We start from the raw sequence: 26,125 nt of genomic DNA on the forward strand, positions 1-26,125 counted from the left end.
AATTATTGAATGGACCCAGCTGGAACGCCGATTACACCCCCCTGAAGAGGCTGTTACGCAACCTCTGTGCTGTGTGTACTCCCTGCAAGTGTGAGAGGAAGAAAGTTTAAGGAAATTGATGAATCATTGATACCAAACACATGTATTAGGTCCAATATCTAAATTTGTTTTAGGACAACATCAAATTGATTCCACAAAGTAAAATACGTAAATAAATTGCAATGCCAGAGAATTCCAAGATTCGTCTAGTGTGAGGAGGAGGAGGATGGGAGGAGAGGAAGAAACAAGCAATAGAGATAGAGATAGAGATAGAGATAGATAGATAGATAGATAGATAGATAGATAGATAGATAGATAGATAGATAGATAGATAGATAGATAGATAGATAGATAGATAGATAGATAGATAGATAGATAGATAGATAGATTGATAGATAGATAGTAGACACAGTGATGTCACAAAGAGTGGATCCTTAAAATGTTAAAAATCTTTGATCCAAACATGGATTGAAATGTTGTAACCAGGGCATTTGGGCCAGGGCGGGGGCTCTGTTACTCCAAAAACAAGCATGGAAAGGAAAGGGGTTAAAAATAACAACACACTCAGCAGAGGCTGAACGGACCAGCAGGTGTGCCAGTTCAGCTGACTTTCACTTTCTCCATCCTTCTTGCGTCTTTTCTCTTCTCTTCTCTTCTCCTCTCCTCTCCCCTGGCCAGGCTGAGGTAATGTGCAGCTGCTCCAGGCTCGGTGGCAAAACAGGAACGGAGCGCTGACAGAGCACAGGAATCCTGAGTGACAGAGACAGATAGTGGAGTAGATAGAGTGTGTATTCAGGGAAAACACACTTTACACTTCAATTCAATACAATTCAATGTATTTATATGGCGCTGAATCATAACAAACGTCATCTGGAGACACTTCACATGCAGAGCGTGGATGGAAGATTCATTATCAACATGAACAAACTGAAATCCATCTGACAAAGACGACCTAAACCAATGTAATACAGTTCCTCTAATGCCAATTAGATGTTCCTCGTCTGTATAATGGAATGTGGCGGTCAGTGGTGTCAAATGCAGAACTAAGATCTAATAGAAGGAGCACAGAGAGACGCCCTTTGTCTGATGTAATGATGTAAGAGAAGGTCATCTGAGACTTTCACCAGGGCTGTCAGTGCCATGGTGCAGACGGAAACACCTCCAATAAACTATTGTCAAGTAGAAACTCACATAACTGATGCTTGGAGGAGCTTGGAGAGAAAGGGAAGGTTAGATAAACGTACATGTAAGCCTGTAGTTGGCCAGGATCCCTGGGTCAGCAGTAGGTGATTGAACAAGAGGTTTAATTACAGCTGCGTTAAAGGACTGTGGTACATACTGTGGCCTGTTACTAGAGGAAGATTGATTGCATTAAGCAGAGAAGGGCTAATTGAAGGAAACCCTTCCGCGAGCAGCTTAGGTTGAATCGGGTCGAGGAGACAGGTTGATGATTTAGATGAGGAAGTCATTTGAAATTATTCAGTAAGGTCAATTGGAGAGAAACTATTGAAATATATATCAGAGTTCCTCCTCTCCTTTGTTCGACCTGAGCAGAGTGTTTTAGGAGCCGAGCCAAGAGAGACTGCAGTCACCGTTCATGGCACGGAGAATTAATCGGAATAGAAAACGAAGGCGACAGAGACAAATGTGAGCGAGCCCATAGGCAACTTCATGCAAACTCACAGGACTAGTTGGAACCAACATCGTATAATGCTGCAAAGATAAGCAACAACACAGAGAAAGAAGGAATGCAACTATTCTAAAAACACACAGCACCGTGTGTGTGTGTGTGTGTGTGTGTGTGTGTGTGTGTGTGTGTGTGTGTGTGTGTGGGTGTAACTCACCAGCATTAATCAACATCAAGGAGCCAGGATGAGGTTCTATGCAGGTGGAGTTCATCTCTGTAACATTTGCACCTGTTTCTCATGGGCTTTGACTCTCAGACACAAACACGCTGCATGTGTCTTAGTAGTTTTATTAACCTCCTAATGGTGAGCGAAGGAGCCATGTGTCCCCTCCCCCACTCTGCCCTGGGCTGTCTAATCAAGATGGATGCCCATGGAGCACCAGGATGAATGTGCACTGTGGGCGACTTTCACCAAAGAGACAGAAGTAGATGGGAGAAGATGGCAGTCTGTGTGTGTGTGTGTGTGTGTGTGTGTGTGTGTGTGTGTGTGTGTGTGCGTGTGTGTGTGTGTGTGTGTGTGTGTACATGCAGTATGAGTCTGAAGTATTGGCCAAAAATGTCTTAAAACTCTATTTTCCATTTAAAGATGGATTCTGTAGTTTGTTTGATGAAAGCAGATGATGGATACCGTTGCCATGCAGAGCCCTCAGTTTCTGCGGCGGTTGCTGATGAGGCCCTCAATGACAGCACTGATGAGGTCAGCACCAGCGCTGTGCTAAAGTTGCTGATGAGGCTTGCAGGGACGGTGGGATAATGACTGCGATGTGGTCGGTAATGACTTCATTGATGAAGGTGGTGATGATGATGATAATGGGGTTTATGATAATGTTCAGGATCAGCAAAGAAGAAGTGCCACTGATTACAGTCAGTATCAACTTCTCACTGAATGCGCTCCTCACCACACACACACACACACACACACACACACACACACACACACACACACACACACACACACACACACACACATAAAGTTTGTTTCTCAACCTGTACTGCTGATTTACCACACACACACACACACACACACACATCACCTAAGGAATAAACACCTGTAAAAGCACATTAAAGGCAGAATCTACACATTTGTCACCATGACTACAGTTGAATTTACTCACCTATGGAAAATCTTGCAGAAAAAATATTATTAGTTTTCAAAATTCATCATTGTAAGCTTGTTAAATCAGTCTATGTGGTCACAAAGCTGTGGTGCTGGGGCTGCTGGTGTGACGGGAACTGTGAATCAAAGGACGACTCATTTTCTTATTGTATGATCAATAGAAAATGGAGAAATTGTAGGAGAAAACATGAAAAATAAAAAATATTTTATTCTTTTGAGTCATCCTGATAACAAGCCATCAATCAATCATCAAACAAAGCAATGAAACAAACAACATCAACCTCCCTGACTGAGATTGATATATATAGATAATATGTTACAAGATCTAAAATGAAACTCATCTCGCTAAAGTGATTTTTGCGTTGATATGTTTGTTTTAACCCTTTATGCCAGGGAAACAAACTCCTGTGATCAGGCTGTGGGAAGATGAGTGAACAATCACAATAGACAGAAGGTAAAATATCTGAGATTTGGTATCTCAAACTTTGAAGCTGTGAAGGTGAAAGCTCAGTCTGTATCTCACTGTTTTGACCCCCGACTCAGTGCATCACTTTGTTTTTGTTTATTCCTTTAAAGTTAAAGCTTTATCCTGCTGCAGAGATATTGAATTATTAAAACTGAAAGGTGTGTGGATAACTCTCTCCCTCTCACACACACACACACACACACACACACACACACACACACACACATGCCCTCTGATTGATCTCGCCAATGTGATCTATACCTGGGGCTCAACCCAATTAACCTTCAAACAAAGGGTGGAGTGTCAGGCTTGGGAGTGTGTGTGTGTGTGTGTGTGTGTGTGTGTGTGTGTGTGTGTGTGTGTGTGTGTGTGTGTGTGTGTGTGTGTGTGTGTGTGTGTGTGTGTGTGTGTGTGTGTGTGAGAAAGAGAGAGAGAGAGAGAGAGAAAAGAGAGAGAGAGAGAGAGAGAGAGAGGAGGAGAGGAAGAAGAAGAAGAAGAATGAACGACGTGTCAGAGTTTGAACATCAGCACACAGGACACAGGAGTTTGCTGATAGAACAGAGACGTTCAATTGAAAAATTGTATTTATATATGAAATGTATGTCTATATAAAATATTTGTCTTAAAAAAGATAAGTTAAGTTTAAATTGAAATGTACTTTTCCCTAGATTTATGAAAACAGCATCAGTAAATAATATAATAAACACTTTGAATAGTGAATGATAAGATGTAATGTAAGAAATACCAAAATCACTGATGATCCAACATCTCCCTGCAGACAGTGAGACCGTGTGCAGAATGTAACGCTGTAATGCTTAGTAGTGATATTACAAAAGCTCGACCATAAGCTGCTGTGAGGGAATCTGAGCTGGGACTGAAGAGGAGAGGGTCAAAGTTCAGAACTGCAGTAAGAGTGTGTAGTTAAATGTAGACCTATGCATCATTCAGGTGGGATCACTTCAACACAACGCCGTCTGGATCCACCTCCAGTTTAAACCAGCCAGGTCGGCTTAGTACTTTACATTTCACTTTCTGTTTTATTAGAGATGAATTTAACTTTGTCTTAATCAGCCTCAGTCTGCATGATGCTTACACAGATGGCTGCACAGAGGGAGAAATCTCAGTTATGTCAGAAATCTCTTACAAGTAATAAATGACACCTCGTGATGATTTCGGGGCTACCACATGAATTTTAATGTTGTGTTAGATAAGAGGTTATGTAACACAACATTCATGCCATGGCCCCAACATTCCTTTATAAACAGTAGAAGGTAGAGCAGCCGTCTAGGGATCGGAAGGTTCCTGGTTCGATTCTGTGCTGTAGTGTTGTTGAGCAAGTCACTGAACACCTAACAGTCAGTGTGTGTGTGTGTGTGTGTGTGTGTGTGTGTGTGTGTGTGTGTGTGTGTGTGTGTGTGTGTGTGTGTGAATGTGAGGTAAAGAGCTCTGGATAAAAGCACTCTATAAGTAGAAACAGTCCATGAAACCGCTGACGTACACACCCATGTCAGGTGCTCTGATCCCCTGCAGGCCATGGGAGCGCCTTCACCTTCAGCTGGAGACTGAAGGAGCACCGCCGGGCGCCACAGGAAGTCCTGCCTGCAGCCAGCAAACTGTATACATCTCAGTAAATCTCTGTAAATCTTACAGTTACCTGCAATCTACAGCGCCGGAGCTGGATCCTTACACACACATTTCTGAGTCAATGGGCCTTTGTCTGTTTACTGTAAATGTATTGACTTGTTTTTGACTCTGTATATTACTTTTGACACTTTGATGAAGCACATCAGGGCACCACAGCAGCCTCATTAGTGTCGCTCTGACAGCTGCGCTATCAGAAACTGCTGGCTGTTACTCAATAATGACCTGCTGCATTTGCTGCTGGTTTAATGCTGCACATACTTCAACATAACTATTTATTTACTGCTCCCTGAGATGAACAGGACGTCTGGGGTTCGTCTCAAGCCCATCTTGGATTATTCTGCATTGTGTTGTTGAGCTAGTAAATGATTTAAAAGCTGGTAAACGATTTAACATTTCAGAATTTTAATAGTTAATCACGATTAATTAGAATTCCGTTATTAACATTCCAGTTGTTGGAATAAGGCTGATATTTGTTTCACAGCGCTTTGAATTTTTTTGTTGTTTTTAACTATGAATTGGTCTTAAGCTGTGTGTGTGTGTGTGTGTGTGTGTGATATTCCTGTCCAGCCTCATGTGAACCGGGTGAAGAACCTTCATGCTTCTCATGTTTTGCTTAATGATGCTCATCTTTTAAATGTATTTGCTTATCTAAATCTATATTTAAGTCATTTTTGCAGTTATTCATGGTAGTTTAAAATTAGAACCCAACCAAGCATCTTTGGTCGTCGCTCACACATCTCACCTGCTGCTTTGAGACGTGTGTGTGGCTCCTGATTGTGATCTATTTTGGAGCGTTGCGTACATGAACACTCTCTTCTCTCCATGCTGTTTCTCTCACTATCCTCCATGCTCCTCCTCTTCTACTCACACTACTATAATTCTCCTCCTCCTCACCCTCCTCACCCTCCTCCCTCTCTCTCTCCCTCTCTTAGCACCCTCCTCGCTCGCTCCCCTCTTGTTCTGTTTCTCCTCCCTCTTGAAAGAATGCCACTGCAGCTTGTCTCCACAGCGATTATCTGTACTTTGTTCTCCAGCTCCTTTCTCTCCTCCACACTTCATCACTTGGTCTTTACTGTAAGGCTTCTGAGGACACGGCCGTTTCCCAGTATGTCCATGCCTGTGAACAGTCATGGTATAGAAACACAGGGAATTCTGCTCTTAGACTCATGGACCTCTCAGACAGACTCTGTTCTGCTCCAGTCTGTAATTGTAAATGTCTTTAACCCAGTTAGGCACAGAGCCAGTCGTGACTCCGGCAGCTTCTAATGATTCTCCATCTGGATGTTTTCCCAGGCTGAAGCTGAGGAGCGCACATCTTCATGCTGCACACATGAACACCATCTGTTTGTCTAGTAAATACATTTGTCGCTCTCTCTGTAGTGATTGTCCTTCCAGGCCAGATCTATGTTGTGTTCCATATGCATCACTAATCATGTAAATATCTATTGATGTGATTTTGCACGTTAGCTGTACGATGCTGAAGCTCTGATGTGCAGGTTTGTCTTGCAGGACTCCTGAGAACACTTGAATGTATCAGGAAAAAGGGAATGGCAGAGGGAGCTGCAGAGTGGTGTAGGTGGACACACTCCAGTGTCCCTCGGGGAGAGAAGCTGTGTATCACTGACACAGATCAGGAGCCACAGAGCTGAGAAACAGCTGACCTGTGGACCCGGCACTCAAGGGTGAGGAGCCCAGGGGCCAGAGAGGGGATCGGGACGGTCAATCAGCTGGTGTGCCTCATCCTCTCACTACACTCACACACACATCACTGAGACAGTCTGTCAGTGTCTGAGCCTTAAGATGTTGGCTCATCACTCCCATGTAAAAGGAGACGGTGCAGGTATCAAAGTAAACTGAAAAGAGGAGCGTCTTTAGGCGGGATTGAAACATTGTTAGGGAGTCTGCCTCTTTAAGGAGTGCAGGAATTGCGTTCCAGAGAAAAGGAGTGCGGTACAAAATGACAAAGTCTTCGTGTTGACCTTTGGGATGACGAGCAGGCCTGTCTGCTGAGATCTTAAGGGTTGCACATGAACGTAAATGGCAATAAGGTCAGAAACTTACACAAGAGCCAGGACATGTAGAATCTGACAGGTAAGAAGTGAGACAGGAAGCCAGTGTAGAGCTGTTAGGACTGGTGTCAGCCTGTGGAGGGAATGAGGCATGAGGAAGAACACATATAGACATAATCCACTGTGGGATTTGCATTTTGTCTTATACGTTGTTCTGTAACTGAATGTCAATCAAGTGTATCAATTGCAATCAACAGTTATCTGTAGTAAAGGAGATCTTTTCTGGAGGTTGAACTTATATAAAATAAGAAAGACAAGGAAACAAGCAGTTTGACTCAATATGGTTTACTGGAAAATGCTTTAAAAACACATTTCCTCACAGGTTATACCATCAGTCTATGATGCAACAACACTTCTTTGTTATTAGATCAGTTACAACAAGTTTCCACCCTGGGATAACTTCTACCTAAAGTCTCTAAGCAGAGGGAAACGCCGACACAGCGTACGTCTCAAATTATTTCCTATTATAGCTTTCAGAATTCTAAAACAATATTTAGACGGATGTTCAACCAGCGCTGAGCCTCAGTTGTAACTCTGTATCACTCCTGCTGCCTCTGTGTTCATCTAAGAAAAGCTTTTCCAAACTACAACGCACAGTTAGACGAGTCTGAAGTTGAAGCAAAGTGGAACAGACATTACACAAACACGTTACACAACTCCCTTTCCCAAATACAATCACGGCCCAACAGGCAGCGTCAGGCCAATCAAAGCAGCCTCAATCCATCATCATCCGACTCAATCACGCTCCAACCGGGCGCCTGGCAGTCTTCACGGAAACCAGCGAGAGCAGCAGGAGACGCCACAACAACTCTTATTAATAATGCAGAGTGGGTGTGAAAGTCTCCTTTTTTTTTTCCAATGGTGACACGGAGTTTCATTTGAGAATAATCGTTCCGAGGGGAAGTAGTCAAAGATCAATGTCTTGATTTGTGTAATTATGTGCTCAGGAAATGGAAATAGCTGCTTCACAGAGTCAGCGTGACAAATCAGAGTGTGTGTGCGCGCGCTGTGTTTGCCTGCTGAACTCCGCTGTAATGGAGTTGTCCTCATTTCAATACAAGCTCTCATTAACGTTCTGATTTGTTCCTGAACTTTGGCTTCTATTTGAAAGTTACAGCAGCAGCCGGTGAAGATGGCCAGCTCGGCACGACTCGACACGTTTCAGCCGCTCTGCTTTCTCCCGTGCCAGCGTCTGACGGACCCACATGACACACAGCTGTCAAGACCACATCTGTAGGTTCGGATGGTTTAAGATGAGCTACACCATGGGGACAGGTGGGATGGAACCCACATTATTTACTTTAAATGGTAGCAAATACATCTGACAAATCAAGAAAGGCATCTTAGGCAGTGTATGGACTCTCACAGGATGATGTCATGAGGCGTTCACACAGAATCTATGCCAGGAGAAAAATATACCTATAGAAATAGCTGATTTAGTGTAATGAGGTCAGTGGACTCTCTCTCTCTCTCTCTCTCTCTCTCTCTCTCTCTCTCTCTCTCAGGTCTGCAGGGTCAGGTTAGGTGGAGTTGGCCTTTGCCTCTGCTCTCATTTCCATGCTGCACTTTACATTAATATGGAAATCATCTTCTCATATCCAGAGGAACCACGTGGGTTAAGTTCTCCTTCAGAGGACGCAGCATATAAGCATCCTCTTCATAAAATCATTCCTCCCCTCCTCTTCTAATCCTCAGGTTAACTCACTGGTTCTCTCTGTGTTGTAAGTGATGCCCACACGTCAGCTTGAGACACACACACACACACTCATTGGCCTCTTCATTAGATGAATCAACATCTCTCTGACGCAGTATCATCACAAACTGAACCTTATTAGCTTCCCAACTGTAGTGTTTGTAGTAAGGGTGTGATATTAGATTGTGTTTGGTTGTGCAGCTGTGTATAATGAAGTGGCCACTAGGTGTACATCTCTTGTCTTCTCATCTTGTCAGACCAAACTCACTGTGGCGTTTCTGCTATCGTAAGCAGTGTCTGTGCAGAGATACAAACTGTCAAGCTCGTGTCCATTTTGAGTAAAAGCCCCACTTGCAATTCTACCCGACACCATAGCAGTATCACGTATATTGACTTTGGATGTGGTTGGAGCAGTTGAGCATGCATGTAATTAGAGCCGTTAGCTTCAGATCACAGCAGAGGAGAAAGCAGAGGAGCTCAGTAGGACCAGCATGTAGGCTGCATATCTGTGGGGAACAAAGGAGCGGAGCGGAGGAAACCAAGCCAACATGAAACTGCTTCTATCACCCACAGTCACTCTAATTCAAAAATCTCTAAATGCATTAAAGACACAAACAATGATGTGAAATAGAGTTCCTATCACATTAAGCAAATATTAGTACAGACAGTAAGATCTAGTATCTAGTAAATTGCTACAGAAGAAGGCTTGGTGCTCTTTAGAGCCAATCAACACAAAGCTAACCCATAAGTGTGCGTTTGCTAGGCTGGCCCCCTGCTGTGCCTCAGTCATGTCACTGTTACTCATGGACTCAGTTACAGTTTGGAGTAGTGAGTGATGAATAGACAGCACACTGTGGCTGGAACCCAGGAGTCCAGTGGATGTTACAGCAGAGAGAAGATGATGCTGAGTCTCACTGTGAGCTCAGGGCGATTCTCAGACCATCAGTATTGGATTGACTGGCCTCAGCTTTCCTTCATTAAAGTGTTTAATCAAGCTTATTCTGAACAGTGTGAAGAAGAATGAACACACTCCACGGGGGCCAGCCTTAGCATTTAAGAATCTAAAGTTCTACTGAGTGCACACAGGTCCCAGAGTTCATCTGTGCTGTGGCGAATCAAAAGCAGTCAGAGAGAAGTGTTAGCTACGGCTTCAGCTTACATCATACCACCCAAACCTAAAATAAAGATGCTTCAAGCCTGTGGATGCTGCATGTGTCGCTGCAGCTCTGATCTTTATACAAACAAACATCACATAGATTCTGAGAAGTCATAATGACTGTGAACATATACAGTAAGTCTATTTATAATATATATATAATAACAATAAATGACTCTACTGACCTGTGGCTCACATGGTAACTGTACTGAAATGTAAAGGACCACTTTATGCTGGAAGGAGTGAAATGCTGAAAACATGCCCTGAAACATGGGCATATTAAGGGTTAAGTTGATATAAATGGTGTTCCAACAACAAATGGATACCAGTATTGCCAGAAGTTGCCTCTAATCTAATACAGAGAGAGTAAAAGAGGCTGTACAAAGTTCATAAAGTCAAACAAGAGTAGGCGTCACCTGTTTATCAAACTCTGGATGCTGATTGGACAGTGAAGGATTCATACAGTGCTACTTTGTGGCAGAATAATCAAAGGAAAGCAGGAGGATATTAACATTAATGCTGCTAGATGAAACAAAATCCAAGAATGCATCCATAATTTAGATCCACTGAACAACATCTGCCCACTCTCATAATGTCAACCACCTCATGTAATAAAAACAAACAGTATTAGTGTTGCCGTGGGAAACAAAGATACAGTAAGTGGTTCGCTTTGTCACATTTCAAAGTCGTGATTAAGTCTCAAGAAAATCAGTCCAGATGGAAAACAGTTTGTTCGCATCATGAACCCCCTGGAGCCTTTATGCTTTTTACTTTAGTTTGTCTGTCCTTTATCATCATCATCAATCATTTAATCAACAGAATGACTTTTTTTTATATTTCTGTCAGACTGTAAACAAGTCTCACACCAGCAACAGCAATTATTGTTAAAATTACAATTTCTTTCCAAATGTAAAAGTAAAATTCCAAGGCTTCAGACTCCAGAGGGGGAATAGTAACATAATCATAAATATTCCCTATAAAGTCACACCAGTAATTAAGAGTATTATAAAGTAGTAAATATGAGTAACACGTTTTTTTTAAATGCACAAAATGTCCCAGTTTGAGACAAAGACCTCCGTATAGAGCCGTTATGTCCTGATGGAGGTATGAAAAGAGTTCCCTCCTTCACCCTAAAGCAACACTTCCTCTATCTCACACAAGCACACACACGCACACACGCGCGTACACAGAGAGGGCTCAGCTAAGTCACACTCACATGAATGAGCATGGATGCATGAACACGTTACACATTCAGGACGCATGGGTGTGGATACAAGCCTCACTTTGTGGCAAGAACCATCATCTAAACTCTCACCTCTGTGTTTTCTGTCTTTGTGAGGTCTGCATGTGGTTAGAAGTACACACACACACACACACACACACACACACACTGTACATATACAAATACACACACAGATGAGGCATGTGTGTTTTCGAGGAGAGATATTATGGAAGGCGAGCAGGGAATGGAATTGTGTTGTTCCCGGCTCTACATGTGTGTTTACATACACACACACACACACACACACACACAGGATACTCACATTGTATGTCTATTCATGGCCCAATCAGGTTATAATCTGTGTTTTAATGTGCATGTAAACATTGGAACTTCCAATTTGCTCCCGACTCGAAAAACATCAGATGCCCCCTTAAAATGCAATTACGTTATATAACCTAATATAATAATGTATATATATATATATATATCAGTGTTAGCATGTGTTAAGCCACTCTCTGCTATACAGTGGACCGGCCCGTGCCTCACACACACGTATGTAAAAGCACAATCCATATCAGAGTATTGCTTTATGTCATGAGGCTCGTAAAATACTTTAAATGTGAAGAACGGCTTTTAGTGATGCTGTTTAAGAAGCTCCGCCCCCTAACAATCACACTTTAAAGCCTGAAGTTCTTCTGAATTAACACAAAATATATTATAAGCAGCTATGCTCTCTCTCTCTCTCTCTCTCTCTCTCTCTCTCCGTCTCTCCGTCTCTCTCTCTCTCCCCTCTCCCCCTCTCCCCCTCTCTCCCTCTCTCTCTCTCTCTCTCTCTCTCTCTCTCTCTCTCTCTCTCTCTCTCTCTCTCTCTCTCTCTCTCTCTCTCTCTCTCTCTCTCTCTCTCTCTCTCTCTCTCTCTCTCTCTCTCTCTGGTCTCAGCTCTACACATGAATAAGAATAAGAAGACTTGATATTGTTAGTCTGGTCTCCTTTCTTTACAGAGTTGGTTGATGTAAGTAAGTTATGTAGACAAACTCATGCAATACACACACACATGTTGGATACACTCCAGAGGATCAGCACCCAGGAGCACAACACTTCAAGAAAGGGTAGCTGGCGTCGGCTCAGCTGGGTCGATTCAGCCGTCCATCAATCAAACATGCAGAGACGCCTCCTGTGTTAGGATGAGGATGGAGACGTCACACACCTGCGTCCCTCACACACCCGTAAAGACAGGACATCCCTGACAGGTCAATAAAGATGACGTGTGTGTGTGTGTGTGTGTGTGTGTGTGTGTGTGTGTGTGTGTGTGTGTGTGTGTGTGTGTGTGTGTGTGTGTGTGTGTGTGTGTGTGTGTGTGTGTGTGTGTGTGTGTGTGTGTGACTGATCTACAGTGTGGTGCACTATGAAGACTAGAAGAGTACAATTCTTAGTATCAAACAAGAGCTTTGTATCCTGAGTTAATAAAACAGTCTGTCTGAAATACGAACACGTTTTAGTTCAAACTAGAAAAGGCTGAGTTAAATAGACATCTCTAAGGGTTAACACACTACTCACCTCACTCCTATAGCGTCACATGTTATAGAGGGACACGTGTTAGTCTAATCTCTGATGCTTCAGTCAGCACTTAGTTAGTTATTAGTTTATTTACATATGCTAGAGTTCCACTTGGGAATCAGGTCCACAGGAAATAAAGACAAAAAAATCATCCACCGTCCTTAAAGAGCAGAGAGAAACAAATCAGTCTCCTCCTCTGGTGTCAGGACCAGGAGGTCTCTCTGCTCTCTGCTGTCTCACCCAACATCAACTCTGAACTCTGAAATCTAGGTCACTCCAGCCAGGGACTTCCAGGGAGTCCCTCGCTTCTTTCTCCTCCTTTCTCCTCATCCCTGTCTTTCTCTGTCACCAAGAGAGGAGCAGAAAGCGAAAATGGCTAAGAGGGGAGAAAAGGTACACTGCTGAATCTACAGGACCGCCCTGGCCTTCGGAGGGTTAAAAAAGAGCCCAGCGGCAGTAAAGCAGCCGCAATGCAGCTCAGCTCCACCACAGAGCCGCTCTTCTATAGGGCCCCCCCCCCTTCTTCAACCAACGCCGTGTCACCACGTTGTCGTCAACTCAGACGTGAGATAACCTGCCAACAAGCCCGACAGAGCTGAGCCGCATCACAACAGGTCATCGTAGTCCAGCAGCTTGGAATGCTGGCGACTCTTCCACAGGCGGAACTGGCGAAAGTCGAAGTACGTCTCGATCATCTCTTTGCCTGCAGTGAGAGGAAGGAAAGAACAGGAGGTCACGGGATGTTCGCTCAGGTTAGATTAGTGTGTGTGTGTGTGTGTGTGTGTGTGTGTGTGTGTGTGTGTGTGTGTGTGTGTGTGTGTGTGTGTGTGGGTGTGTGTGTGGCATCTCATCTCCTACAGGTTTGTTACATCATGCTTACAAAACTCTGCCCTGCTCGGATTTGAGAGATCGGTCTGTGCAGAGAATAAGACACACACACACACACACACACACACACACACACACACACACATGGATGAGGAACATGATCAGAGTGCAGCAGGTGAGGAGACGCATGGAGAGATGAGATCATCTGATTATGATGTCTGTAAATGGATATATGATCTAATAATCTAGAGCTGATGAACCATGTAAACAAATCTACATCCATTTATTTATGGTTTTATGTAATTGATTGAATATTTTCTTTGCCCAATTATTGCTCAAATAAAGCAGGGGCGTCAAACTCAAACACACACTGGGCCAAAATAACAAACTGGGACTAAGTCGCGGGCCAGACTTCATATTTCTTGATAAATGGACTACAGTTGTGCATGTTTCACTTCTCTCCAGATATATGATGATCAACTTTGTCATATGGAAACATACTTAAGTTTAGCTTAAACATTAAGTCTGGAACAAGCACAGCTTAATATTATAAACAGGCTCTTATTTTATCTTAATGCTCTTTATTGCTTTGCACTTTAGACTTTGCTTTGGATTCCCCCGCTGTGGGACGAATAAATGATTATCTTATCTTATCTCTTATCTTAAGACAGTGAGCTGAGGTGCAGTGCTGATTGTATTCAATGTCTTACAGATCCTGCAGATTGTTAAGGAAACTTTCAAAATTACACACTTGAGTGGCCTCATTTCAAAAGTGAGCAACAGTTAGAGAGAACGATCATTTCACACACAAACAATCCAGAAACTTTGCATCGTGTGTAAGTCTGTAAAAAGGAAGAACCTTCCTCCAAACCTGCAGGAGGAAGAGAAGCAGCAACAACAGCTACAGGAGGAGGAGGAAGAGGAGGAGGAGGAGCAACAACAGCTACAGGTGGAGGAGGAGGAGGAGGAGGAGCAACACAAGAGGAGGAAGTAGAAGCTGTAACATCATATTCCTGAAACAAAAGTCAGTCAGTCAGAGTCCAGCAGAGCCTCGACTGAAGCAGAAGAGAAGCCAGAGGATCAGAAGTTTGTCCAAGTTTGTCTCTGCAGCGTCTCTGCAGCGTCTCAGCCAAACTCAGGTGAGTGCAGACAGAATGTTGTCAGTTTCAGCAGCAGCATGAGGTCCAGGCTGAGCTGCTCTCACACGTCTCACTTCACTGCTTCAGTCTTAAAGGCTTGGCTCTGGTTCACACACGTTGGTGTTTGTAAACACACGGCAGTTTTTACCATCAGAGCAAGAAAAGAGCGTCAGGAAGTGTGTGTTTAGCTGCCTTAGTGAGTCTCATCACTGAGCCGCACCCACGGCAACAGGAAGTGAAGTGAGTGCAGTCTGTAGTCATGGTGACCTCATTAAAAGGCAAAGTTCAGCTCCAGAGTGAAAAGGGAAACTTTAAAGTCAAACAGTCTGAATAGAACTAAAGGGACAAAAGCTTCATGTCCTGATCAATACACAATCAATCCTCATGAAGCTGAGCCTGAAGCTGAGCCTGAAGTCTTTTCATGACGTTTCCTTGAGCGCCCCCTCAGGACAAACCCCAGTCTGCTCATAATATCCATCAAGAACAAAGTCGTCTCTCCTGTTTCACTCTGACATGAACTTCAGGAGCTTTAAGACTTCCAGACTCTTCATCCTGCTCAACAATCAGTGTTTGTGTCTCCAGAGATGTTTTCACTCATGTTCTCGTCTGTTCTCAGTTTGTAGACATGTCTGCTGCCAGCTGTCTGCGGTCTGAAGATCAGTTCCTGTGCTCCATCTGTCTGGAGGTCTTCACTGATCCAGTCTCCACACCATGTGGACACAACTTCTGCAAAAGCTGCATCACTCAACACTGGGACAGGAACGTCCAGTGTGTGTGTCCTCTGTGTAACGAGAGGTTCTGCACAAGACCTGAGATGAAGATCAACACGTTCATATCTCAGATGGCCGCTGAGTTCAGACAGTCGACTCAAAATGAAGCCAGCAGAAGATCAGAGGAACCAGCTGCCAAACCAGGAGAAGTTCAGTGTGACGTCTGCACTGGAACCAAACTAAAGGCCATCAAGTCCTGCCTGAAGTGTGAGGCCTCCTACTGTGAGACTCATCTGGAGCCTCATCTGACAGCAGCACGCCTGAGATCACACCAGCTGATCCATCCTGTGAACAACCTGGAGGACAGGATGTGTAAGAAGCACAAGAAACCTCTGGAGCTCTTCTGCAAGACCGACCAGACCTCTGTGTGCCTCATGTGTCCTGTATTAGACCACAAGAACCACCAGTTTGTTCCTCTGGAAGAAGAATATGAAGGAAAGAAGTCTGAGCTGGAGAAGATGGTGGCTGAACTTCAGCAGAAGATCCAGCTGACACTACTGAAGATCCAGGAGATGAAACAGTCAGCAAAGCTCAGCAGGGAAGCTGCAGACAGAGAGAGAGCAGATGGAGATCAGGTCTTCATTGCTCTGAAGCAGCTTGTAGAGAAAATCCAGGCCGACTTCAGGAAGACCATGGAGGAGAAGCAGAGGAGCACAGAGAAACAGACTGAAGACCTCATCAAGGAGCTGCAGCAGGAACTCTCTGGGCAGAGAGAGAGAACTGCTGATGTGGAGAAGCTCCTACTCTCTGAAGATCACCTCCACCTCCTCCAGAGCTTCTCATCCATCAGCTCTGCTCCTCCCACCAAGGACTGGACACAGGTCAGAGTCCATCAAAGGTCACATGAGGGGAGTGTGGTGAAAGCTGTGGCTCAGCTGGAGGAGACCATCAGTAAGGAGGTGAAGAAGCTGCTGAAGGTGGAGCTGAGGAGGATCCAGCAGTTTGCAGTGGACGTGACTCTGAATCCTGATACAGCTCATCCTGAACTCATCCTGTCTGATGATGAGAAACAAGTTTACTGTGGTCATGTGAGGAAGAATCTCCCAGACAACCCACAGAGATTTGATCCAGGTGTTGGTGTTTTAGCAAAGCAGATTTTCTCCTCTGGAAGATTTTACTTTGAGGTTCAGGTCAAAGGAAAGACAGTGTGGACTTTAGGAGTGACCAGAGAGACGAGCAAGAGGAAGGGACTCTTCACACTGAGCCCTCAGGCAGGTTACTGGACTGTAGGGTTGTGGAATGTAGATATGTACTTAGCTTATGATAACTCTCCTGTCCCTCTGAGTCTGAAGTCAAAGCCAGAGAAGGTGGGCGTGTTTGTGGACTATGAGGAGGGTCTGGTCTCCTTCTATGACGTGGATGCTGCAGCTCTGATCTTCTCCTTCACTGGCTGCTCCTTCACTCATAAGCTCCTCCCATTCTTCCATCCTAGGCGTAATCATGATGGTAGAAACTCCGCCCCTCTGCTAATCTCAGCTGTCAGTCACTCTGCCTAACCTGCAGGAGTTTACATGAAACGTTTCTGTGGTTTAAGGGAACTAAAGTACAAAGGATCAGCTGATCTTCCCTCTTTACTTTGTCTTTTCTTCACATTCTGATGACATCATATTTGTTTCTGGTTGCTTCTTCCTGCTGTAACACAACAATTTACTCACACTGATCTAAGAACTGTGATTACTGTTCATCAATCAATCAATCAGAAGCTTTTAGTTAAGTCTTTGCATGTAAGTGTGATCAATCAAAAGGTTTGATTGATCTCTGTAAATATCATAAATGTTGGGTCGTGGTTTATGAATTGACGGAATTCTGTCTTTCATCTTTGGAACAAAAACAATAATAAAGTTGGGATGAGGTCATGTCAGCTGTTTTCATGTTTGGTGTCAAATCTGAAAACATGTTTGACTTTCAGGTTTGAGTGCAGAGCTCTGTTCATGTAAGACTGTATCTGCAATCTAATAAACAAAACCAGAGCTTTCCAATCATGTTTAACCCTTTAATCCATGCTGTTTCAATCACACATAGAAGCACAGAGGGGAGTTTAAAAGTGTAAAATGCTGCACTGAGTTTTAGTTGTAGATGATTCTCAAGCCCTTTGCTGCTGACTACATAACAAAAGTGAAATAGTGGAAATGGTACAAGTAGGCGGGGCTAAAGAAGGCTACAGTAAATATCAAACATCCTCTGTTCCTCTCTCATTACCTCCAGTGATGTCTCTCTCTCTCTCTCTCTCTCTCTGTGTTGTCTGTGGTGGAATCGTCCTCCATCTGGACTTTAGATGCATTTAAGCTCTGTAGGAAAGCGGCACGTGGCTTTGATCTCCATCTCTGTCACATATCTGATTTACTCATGTTCTCCTTCTCTCCATGTACCGATGCTTTGTGGTCAAAGTGTGATAGGAATAAGAAGTCTGGTGTGAGAAGCAGCAGCCTAGAAACCTAGCTGGGGAGTTGAGACCAAGCCTAGAGATCTGAGCGTTCTTCATGTCTGACTGTTGTGTTATGTTTCCACCTTATTGCTCTTCTCTTAACCCCCAGGTTGCTCTGTAAAGTCTCAGTTTATTGTTTTTGGCAAACTGTTAGATATTGTTATGATTGGCAGGTGATGAAGTTATTTGAAGGTTGGACCCAGTTATGTGGAACAGACACCAGTACATGGAATCAGGTGGTTAACAAACACAAACCAGGATGAAGCTGGGCGCTGCTGCTGGAGACGCTGAACAAGTGAGTGGATCCCAAAAACAGAATCCCGGAGCACAGGAAAAACAAAAGGTCCACTCACTAAAACAGAACAGCGCAGCATGGAAGGGCCAACTCAAAACTCCATGAAACAAACCGGAACTGGAATCGAAGCAAGGTAAAACTCTCTGCCCCCCTAAACCTGCAGCTGTGGCAACCATGGTGGAGGCATCAGACCGGAGCACGGTGTAGATCAGGGGCGTCAAACTCAAATTCACAGTGGGCCAAAATAACAAACTGGGACTGAGTCGTGTGGCAGACTCCATATTTCTTGAAAAATGGACTACAGTTGTGCATGTTTTCACTTCTCTCCAGATATATGATGATCAACTTTTTCATATGGAAACATACTTAAGTTTAGCTTAAACATTAAGTCTGGAACGAGCACAGCTTAATATTATAAACACATGAGAAAGAGATTTTCATATTAGAGATACATCAGTGGCATTCGTTTCTTATTTTTATCTAAATAAATAAAAGAAAGTATTCATTACGCCTCTCTCTATCTGTAACCTTTCAAGTTCATTTTCAATGGAAACCTTTTTTTCACAGAACAACAGAACAACCCAAATAAAATAATAATTGCCCTTAATGAAAATCCAACAATTCAACTATTCTAAGTCAGGCGAGACTAAAGTGCATAAAGAAAAGCTCAGTTTGCTAAACTCTGATTTACTCTGACGCACATAGATCTGTGCTGCCGGACATAGAGAGCGTTTGAGCAGCTTGGGGACGGAGTTGTTGGGCAATTGTGTCTGGGATGAAACGAGGAAACAGAGTCATACTTTGACTTGAGGGTGTCACTACACTGGAGTTCAATCAGCTCCATTTGGAGGTTGGTTGATGCTCGTTCTACGTCAAATGCAAACGGATTACTAAGCACTCCACACCTACATTTCTGGGCTTCAAAGTCGGCAAATCGCCGGGTAAACTCGGCGCTGAGTACGTAGAGTTTATCAGCAAACTGTGCACTTGGCAACACGGAGGTAGAGATCTGCTCTCTCATGGTTTGGCGGCACGGAAAATGGCCCAAGTTTCCTTGCAGTGTCCTTCTCTCCCACAGGCACAACTTAGTTTGAAGAGCCCTCACCTCAGCGTACATGTGTGTGTGATGACACGGCCCTGCCCCTGAAGCTGCAGGTTGAGCACATCCAGATGGCTCGTGATGTCACAGAGAACGCACTGGCAGAGCATTCTGGGATGTGTAGTATTAGCGGTGCTTGCGCTTTATACCAGCGGGCTAGCTCTAATAGACATTTGACATTGCTTCAAACTGTATTTTGAACCTTTTAGCAAGATAAGCCTTCATGTAGTTCCCCTCCCCTGAGAGTTGACTCTCAGTGAGTATGGGGGCGGCAGAAGCTCAGTCCATAGGGACTCGAGGTTGGACTCGAGCCGGTTCGAGTCCCGTATGGGCCGAGAAAGTAGACTGGCAGCTGGAGAGTTGCCAGTTTGCCTCCAGGGCACTGCTGAGGTGCCCTTGAGCAAGGCACCGTACCTCCCAACACTGCTCCAGGGGCGCCGTATCATGGCTGCCCTGCACTGACCCCTCTGTAAAGCATATGTGTGTGTGTGTGTGTGTGTGTAAGAGGGGCACGCAAGACACATTTCAGATTGTTTGGAAGTGATTTGACCCAATAAAGCTTCTTCTTCTTCTTCTTCATCTGAGTGGTCTCTTTCATTTTCAGGTTGAGCTCAATGGTGACCTGCTCTCATTCTGCCTTTATGGACGGAGGTCTGACTCTCAGGCCTGCAGAGGAATCAGATTGTTCACGTTACACCTGTGGTCCTTTGTCTCCATCAGGACGTGAAAGGGGAAGAGAAATGGAATAGAAAGGTTGGGATTACCGGGACTTCCATGCTGGATTTAACTCCACATGTGACTGACAGTTGAACATACCACCCTCAAGGACATTTGAGAAGAGTACTAGGAGGTAAGAATGAATCCACATTTAAAGGCACTTAAAAGACTTTAAAGCCTCTCAAAGACTCTCAACGATCCTACAGTGACTTCCTGTGGAACCTTTTAATCCCATGACAACCTTCCACTTCTGATGTAGAACCTTGGAAAGCACAGCCTGAAGGCGCTACGGTACATGTGAGCTCAGTATGCACTCAGTATGCACAGGGCTGTTTGCTCTCTGAAATATGACCTGCTAGGGAAAATGCCTCACTGTATTCTAATACAGAGGAGAAAGATGCAAACATAGCAGCTGTGGGCCTTCATCAGCACGGCCTTTAGTCTGATCTCTGCCCTGAAGGAGGTTTACTTCTTCATCCTCCTCATCTTCCTCATCTTCATGCATTCGAAGAAGAATAAAGCAAAAGCTGAAGCCTGATTTTCCAGCACATTGATACTGTAGCTGATATGAAATTAGAGTGTAGGGACGATGAGGAGACAAAGAAAGGAGCTGTGGGTCAACACGTACACACACACACACACACACACACACACACACACGACAGGAACATCTGATAGGAACTTAATGACATTTTAATAAGTGACTAATTACCATGGTATCAATACGTGTCAGGATGATGAGTGATGAGGGATCGGAGCTTACCGAGTTTACATCTGTGTGTTTGCTTATGCACCCTAATGTGCTTTCTTCATCTGTGACCGACTTACAGGCATTGATTAATGTCCACTATTAACATTCAGCCAGAGCTCTGCTGAAGCCTCCAGCAGTAAATCAATACGGATACTGTATGATGTCGATGTGTGTATGCGTGTGTGCGTGTGTGTGTGTGTGTGTGTGTGTGTGTGTGTGTGTGTTGTGGGAGGGGAGTGTGTGGGGGATGTTGCAGCAGAGGTATTTCTTTGTGTCGCACGTATGAAACAATTATCTGCCAAAGACAACGGAGGAAAATCAATATCCCACTGTGTTTTGTTTTTCTATTAGTCCCAAACTCCGCGGCGTGCACTCACCCTGGGCAGATAGCTCTAGTGGGGACTTGAATTCCACTGAGTAGGGTCTCATCAGCTTCTTCAGAGTTTCAATCAGCTGCAGCCGAACGGAGAGAGAGGAGAAGAGAAAGAGTCAGAGAGGAGGAAAGCTTCATGTGTGCCACGCAGATAAACACAGCAGAGTGATGATGCTGCTGCACACAGAGGTGCAGATGGATCAGAGAGCAGGAAGAGGCTTTACACGGCTTTGTTTTCCTTCACGCAGCACTGCAGAACATCAGTGGAAAGGTCAATGTGAGAGCTGTGCATAGGTGAAAGGCACTTATGTCACTTTAGAGTCACAGAGATGTCAGAGTGGATCTATAGTGAGGCACAGCAGGGCCGCAACCAAGGGAAATGTCAGGATAACGCCATCAGACTGAGGCAATGTATGGGAGATAATGCTGTTTATGCCACCTGACCTACTCTGCATCTTACATCCTACTCTGCATCTGCTCTTCTGTGAGAGCAGAATCCATGTTTATGATCACTGCAGTCCAGGCAACCAAGAGTTAATCTGGCTGTGTCCCAATTTCATGACGACCTCCTTTAATGGACTCAGCCTGTGACGGTGTCGTGTTCAGATGAAGGCTGGGGTACTGAGACTCTCTACAGAGGCTGCGTCCTCATAACAGTGACTTCCTGTCCTCAGCCTCAGGAGAGGAGGAAGGAGGAAGTGTAAGTGTGTAGGATACAATAAATGTAAACAAGGATCGCCTACAACACCTGAAATCCTTGTCAAAGCTTTAATATAAGCTTTATTATTCTGCATTTACAATCTGCTTTCCTTCTTTTGCAGTGGAAGATGGATTTCACCTCCATAAAGCTTCACATGTATGCTCGTCAGTTTAAAGAACAAAGGGAAGAGCGACCCTTCATTAGTTTGTATGATCTGGGGTGACTGAGGCTCAAGCATACAGCAAAGGTCAGAGGTCACAGAAGTGTCCAGAGAGTACATGTGCTGTTAATGCAGCTGCTCCGGTGCTTAACCTCCACATCCCCCCTGTGGTTTCACACACAGGAACGGCATGAACACAGCAGGTAACACAGAAACATTCAGTTTGACCTGATCCAACACTGCAAACTGAGGATTTACACAGAAACCAGCCTCTAGTTCACACTGTACCTTCACTACACTATGCATGACCCATTTGCAGTCAAATAGACGGGCAATCATTAGAGTGCATACCTCCCCCAAGGCAGTCGGAGATCCAGTCTGAGGTCATACACTTAAAATCATTTCTTAGGCAGATTCTGTCACTTAATACCACGTTTCTACAGGCTGGGCTTGGCTGATGGAGGAGCGAGGAGCAAGGAGCGAGGCTAAGAGTCGTATCTTCTGCATGCATCTCAGTCACTCAGTCTATTAATAGTGGCTTCCCAGCTGAGCTCAGAGCAGCACTCACAGGTAACAGCAGGGAAGAAAGTGTTAAATGCTGCACATACGTCCTTCCCTGTTCAATCCACTTCCCTGTGCTAACTTGAGGTGAATCACTGTGGCCAACATGCTGAAGAACGCTGCTGTGACAGAGAGCGAGGAGGTGCTGCTGGGACTGAGGGCCCTGAGGGTGCAGACCTGTCAGTGAGGGGACTGGGCAACAAATAGGACACTTTAACATCTTGTTGTAATTATCAGAAACAAAGAATCCCTCCTCTAGGCCATATTAAAATGACTATTGCCCTCCTCGGTCGCTCTTCAAGCCTCGCAATCTCTGCTTTCACTGAAACTGATAACACGAGCAAAGACGCTACACACTCTCAAATCTCCTGAATTTCTTAATTAAGGAAGGAATTCTTCATTTCTTAATGTTCATGACATATTCTAGGTCCTAAAGACAACAACTTCATGCAAAGCACCCTGCTTGTACACGTTGCACTGAGCGATAGATGACTGAGGTGTGTATTTACTGAACCAAGCTCAAATCAGACCAGGAGTGTGGAAGTGTGTGTTGTTGTAATTGTTTGATTTTTCAGGGTATTTACTGAAACTAATGATGTAAATAAGCCTATGTGATTGAAGTGCTGCTAATAAGGAATAATAATGTGTGTGTTAAAGTGAAACTACACAGGGGAGGAAGGCAGGGGAGCACACAACACGCCTTCTGTATGCCTCAGCAAGCATTAGCTCAATATTGTTCCAGACACATCAACAAAGAAATCAGCGACATAGTAGCTACAGTAGTTCCTATAGGAACTATGAGAGAGCAAGTTTGACGTGTGTGATTCTGTTTTGAATGGTGATGTCATGAGATGCTGGGACATTTTGCAGCCTCTGACTTTGACGGGAAAATACTGTTTTTGCTTTTATGAACTGAGAAAAAGCTGAAAAAATTTCACAGAATGAACATTAAAGTAAATTTAAGGAGCATAATCAATAACATGGACAGATCATTTACTGTCAATCTGTCTGAGGTATGCTTTATTGATAAGTGGTTATTGATTCATCAAAAATGTCAATCACATTAACATTTTAATTAATTTTTCATCAAGGCCCACCGTCATGTGACGACATCATTCATCAGTCTTCTTCATGCCTCTGACACGATGAAGCTTCTGTCTACAGCTGACATGAGTGTGAGATGAGTGTAACTCTGTGAACTCTCCTGTAAAATAAATGGCCTTTACTCCTGAGATTCTACATCTACATTTAATGTGGAGAGAATGTGAGTAACCTCTGTGTGTTCATGTGGGAAGCAGAGAGAGAGAGGGAGAGAGAGAGAGAGAGAGAGAGAAGCCTACGTGAGCTTCTGTCACCATTAAAGTGAAGGATTGCTATGGTTACTGAGGAAAACAAATGGAGGGAGCAGTAGTACTCCGAGGAGCTGCAGGAAAAAGTCTGAATGTTTGAGTGTGTGGGCATTTTCCTGTGCTGCATGCGAGTGTGTTGGCACATAGTGGAGGCTAAGTGGGCGTCAGTCTCTGCGGAGGTGGAAGGGTCGTAGCAGCTGCCAGAGGTACGAGTGTGTGTGTGTTTAGCTGAGTGTGTGTCATGGAGTCTAATTGCTTATAATTCTGCTGTGTGTGTGTGTGTGTGTGTGTGTGTGTGTGTGTGGGTGTGTGTGTGTGTGTGTGCGTGTGTGTGTGTGTGTGTGCGTGTGTGTGTGTGTGCATGTGTGTGTGTGTGTGTGCGTGTGTGTGTGTGTGTGTGTGTGTGTATTTCAAAACTTTGTCACATTTATCACAAACTAGGGGCGAATGAGAGTTAATATCAGCTCTTGAGGCTTGTGGGGTTTAAAGAATTGAACGTATCTACCTTCTCTCCATTAGCACTTCCCAGCACATAGCATCCCATAATGTGGATGAGGTTTGGCTCAGGGTTGAGTTTACTCATCAGTCTGCTCAGCCGCCGCCAGAACCTAAAGATAGAGGAGAGAGGAGACATCGTTTTGTTAAACAACACCAAAACAAACGGTTTAAGGCGGCAGCAGAGGACAAGTGAGTCTGGAATACTGATGAGACTGAAGGATGAAGAAAGCCGCTGCACACCAGGGACAGGAAACACAGAGTGGAGGCACCTTTTCTGATTGCTGTAGATTTATGTATGTATACGTTTTATGCCGATTGCAATCATCTTAATGTGATTCACAGTTTAGTGTGTGGAAGGATATCAGAGGAACGCCGCCGATGTCTGAGAGCGTAAATGTTATACAGCTGAGGAACACTGTGGTGAGGTGGGAGGCTGCTGAGGCGCCGACTCTTTCGCAGGCAGATTTACAACTTTATGTAATCAATAAAGTTGCTTAAATTCACCATTCAGTTGGCTGCTTCCTCATTAATGACTGGATATGTTTCATATCTCATACCAGCCTTTCTTACACACACATGTACTGTAGGTAAGGTACATATTTGGCCAAGGAGGAACGTTTAAATTGATAGCGTCACATCGCCTCTCCCTGTATTTGAACAAGAAATACGCAAATTCAGCAATTTTGACTATAAAATAATTGGAATCATACCGAAATCACATTTATAGCACAGATCAGAGGACAAATTGTTATTATTTATTGTATTATTATGTATTTTGGAATTTTTAACCTGCCTCCCCTGACTGTACGTTCCATATTTATAATTTCACCAAAACATTAGAATCAATACTGAGAAAAAAATAAGGGCAGCACACAAAATGAGTATCAAAGTGAAACCTCTTCTTCGGCCCTAGTTAGGCTAAAACCTGCATGTTTGGAACATATAAAGCTTCTGGATTGACAGCAGTGAGATGTTTTATGCATTGGTGGTGTTTTGGAGTCGTTTCTATGAATATGTGGACGCTCTGGTGAAAAGCTGTTGTGTTTGGAGTATCACTTTAACTCTTCAGAATGATGACAGCTGAGATTGAGTCACATGTGTGTCGCTCTCTCTCTCAAGCCAAGAGCCATGAATTCAAATTAGGGTTTTTGGTTCCAGGTATAAAATGAAAAGAGTAGAAGAAGTCTTACTGGATCATGTCGTCCTCCTTCTCCACCTTGGCAAAGGTAGCCACTTTATTCTTCAGGAGATAGAGATGTCCTGGACCTCCCTGTGGAGAAGACCTCATTAATAAAGATGTTCCTAACTGTGAATGTCAGCTTAGTCTTTAGCCACTGCACGACGTCTGGATAAGAGAGCATGTGAGTTAGACTGTTAGACTGTTAGACCTGAGTCCTGCCATGTTTGATGTGTTCAGCCATTCTTCCAGTTCCTACATTGTTCATATGTTGTGATGAACCAGATTCTAATTAAGGTATTCGTGAAATTTAATGAAAAACTGACCAAAATATGCCTCAATGTGTTTCTCCGAGCAGATTACTCACCTGGCAGAAGATTAACATGTTCCAGATTTTACAGCCTTTCCTGTAGGCAGTCAACTTCTTCTCTATCTCCCCTGGGAGAGACAAGAGAGAGAGAGTAGGTGAGAGAGGGAGCGAGCGAGAAAGAGAGAGATGGAGAGAGAGAGAGAGAGAGAGAGAGAGCCCTCTAGTTCAGATGTGTCACCATTATGGTTGAGTGGAGAAGTGACACTACCTTCCTCTCTCTCCCTCTCTCTCTCTCCCCCTCCCTCTCTCCCACACATACACAC

The 26,125-nt window shown here is 44.1% G+C and overlaps 2 protein-coding genes across 2 annotated transcripts in view; one reads left to right on the top strand and one right to left on the bottom strand.

Moving 5' to 3' along the window:
* Nucleotides 1-12,551: 12,551 nt before the first annotated feature.
* nsmfb (NMDA receptor synaptonuclear signaling and neuronal migration factor b) overlaps nt 12,552-26,125 on the bottom strand; it is a 36,786-nt gene continuing 23,212 nt past the window's right edge. Inside the window, exons 12-16 of the mRNA XM_076167376.1 lie at nt 25,860-25,930; nt 25,506-25,585; nt 24,323-24,425; nt 21,052-21,127; nt 12,552-13,353 (exon numbers count right to left, since the gene is read on the bottom strand). Coding sequence (XP_076023491.1) covers nt 13,256-13,353; nt 21,052-21,127; nt 24,323-24,425; nt 25,506-25,585; nt 25,860-25,930 — 428 coding nt within the window. The 3' untranslated portion in view covers nt 12,552-13,255. The remainder of the gene's footprint in view (nt 13,354-21,051; nt 21,128-24,322; nt 24,426-25,505; nt 25,586-25,859; nt 25,931-26,125) is intronic.
* LOC143013717 (E3 ubiquitin-protein ligase TRIM39-like) lies at nt 14,474-17,402 on the top strand. Its single transcript, XM_076167375.1, has 2 exons — nt 14,474-14,617; nt 15,234-17,402. The coding sequence occupies exon 2, from the start codon at nt 15,243-15,245 to the stop codon at nt 16,881-16,883; it is 1,641 nt and encodes a 546-aa protein (XP_076023490.1). The 5' UTR covers nt 14,474-14,617; nt 15,234-15,242; the 3' UTR covers nt 16,884-17,402.

Source organism: Genypterus blacodes, unplaced genomic scaffold, assembly GCF_046128005.1.
Source record: "Genypterus blacodes isolate CSIRO-AG114 ecotype Tasmania unplaced genomic scaffold, CSIRO-AGI_Gbla_v1 ptg000158l_1, whole genome shotgun sequence".
NCBI lineage: Eukaryota > Metazoa > Chordata > Actinopteri > Ophidiiformes > Ophidiidae > Genypterus > Genypterus blacodes.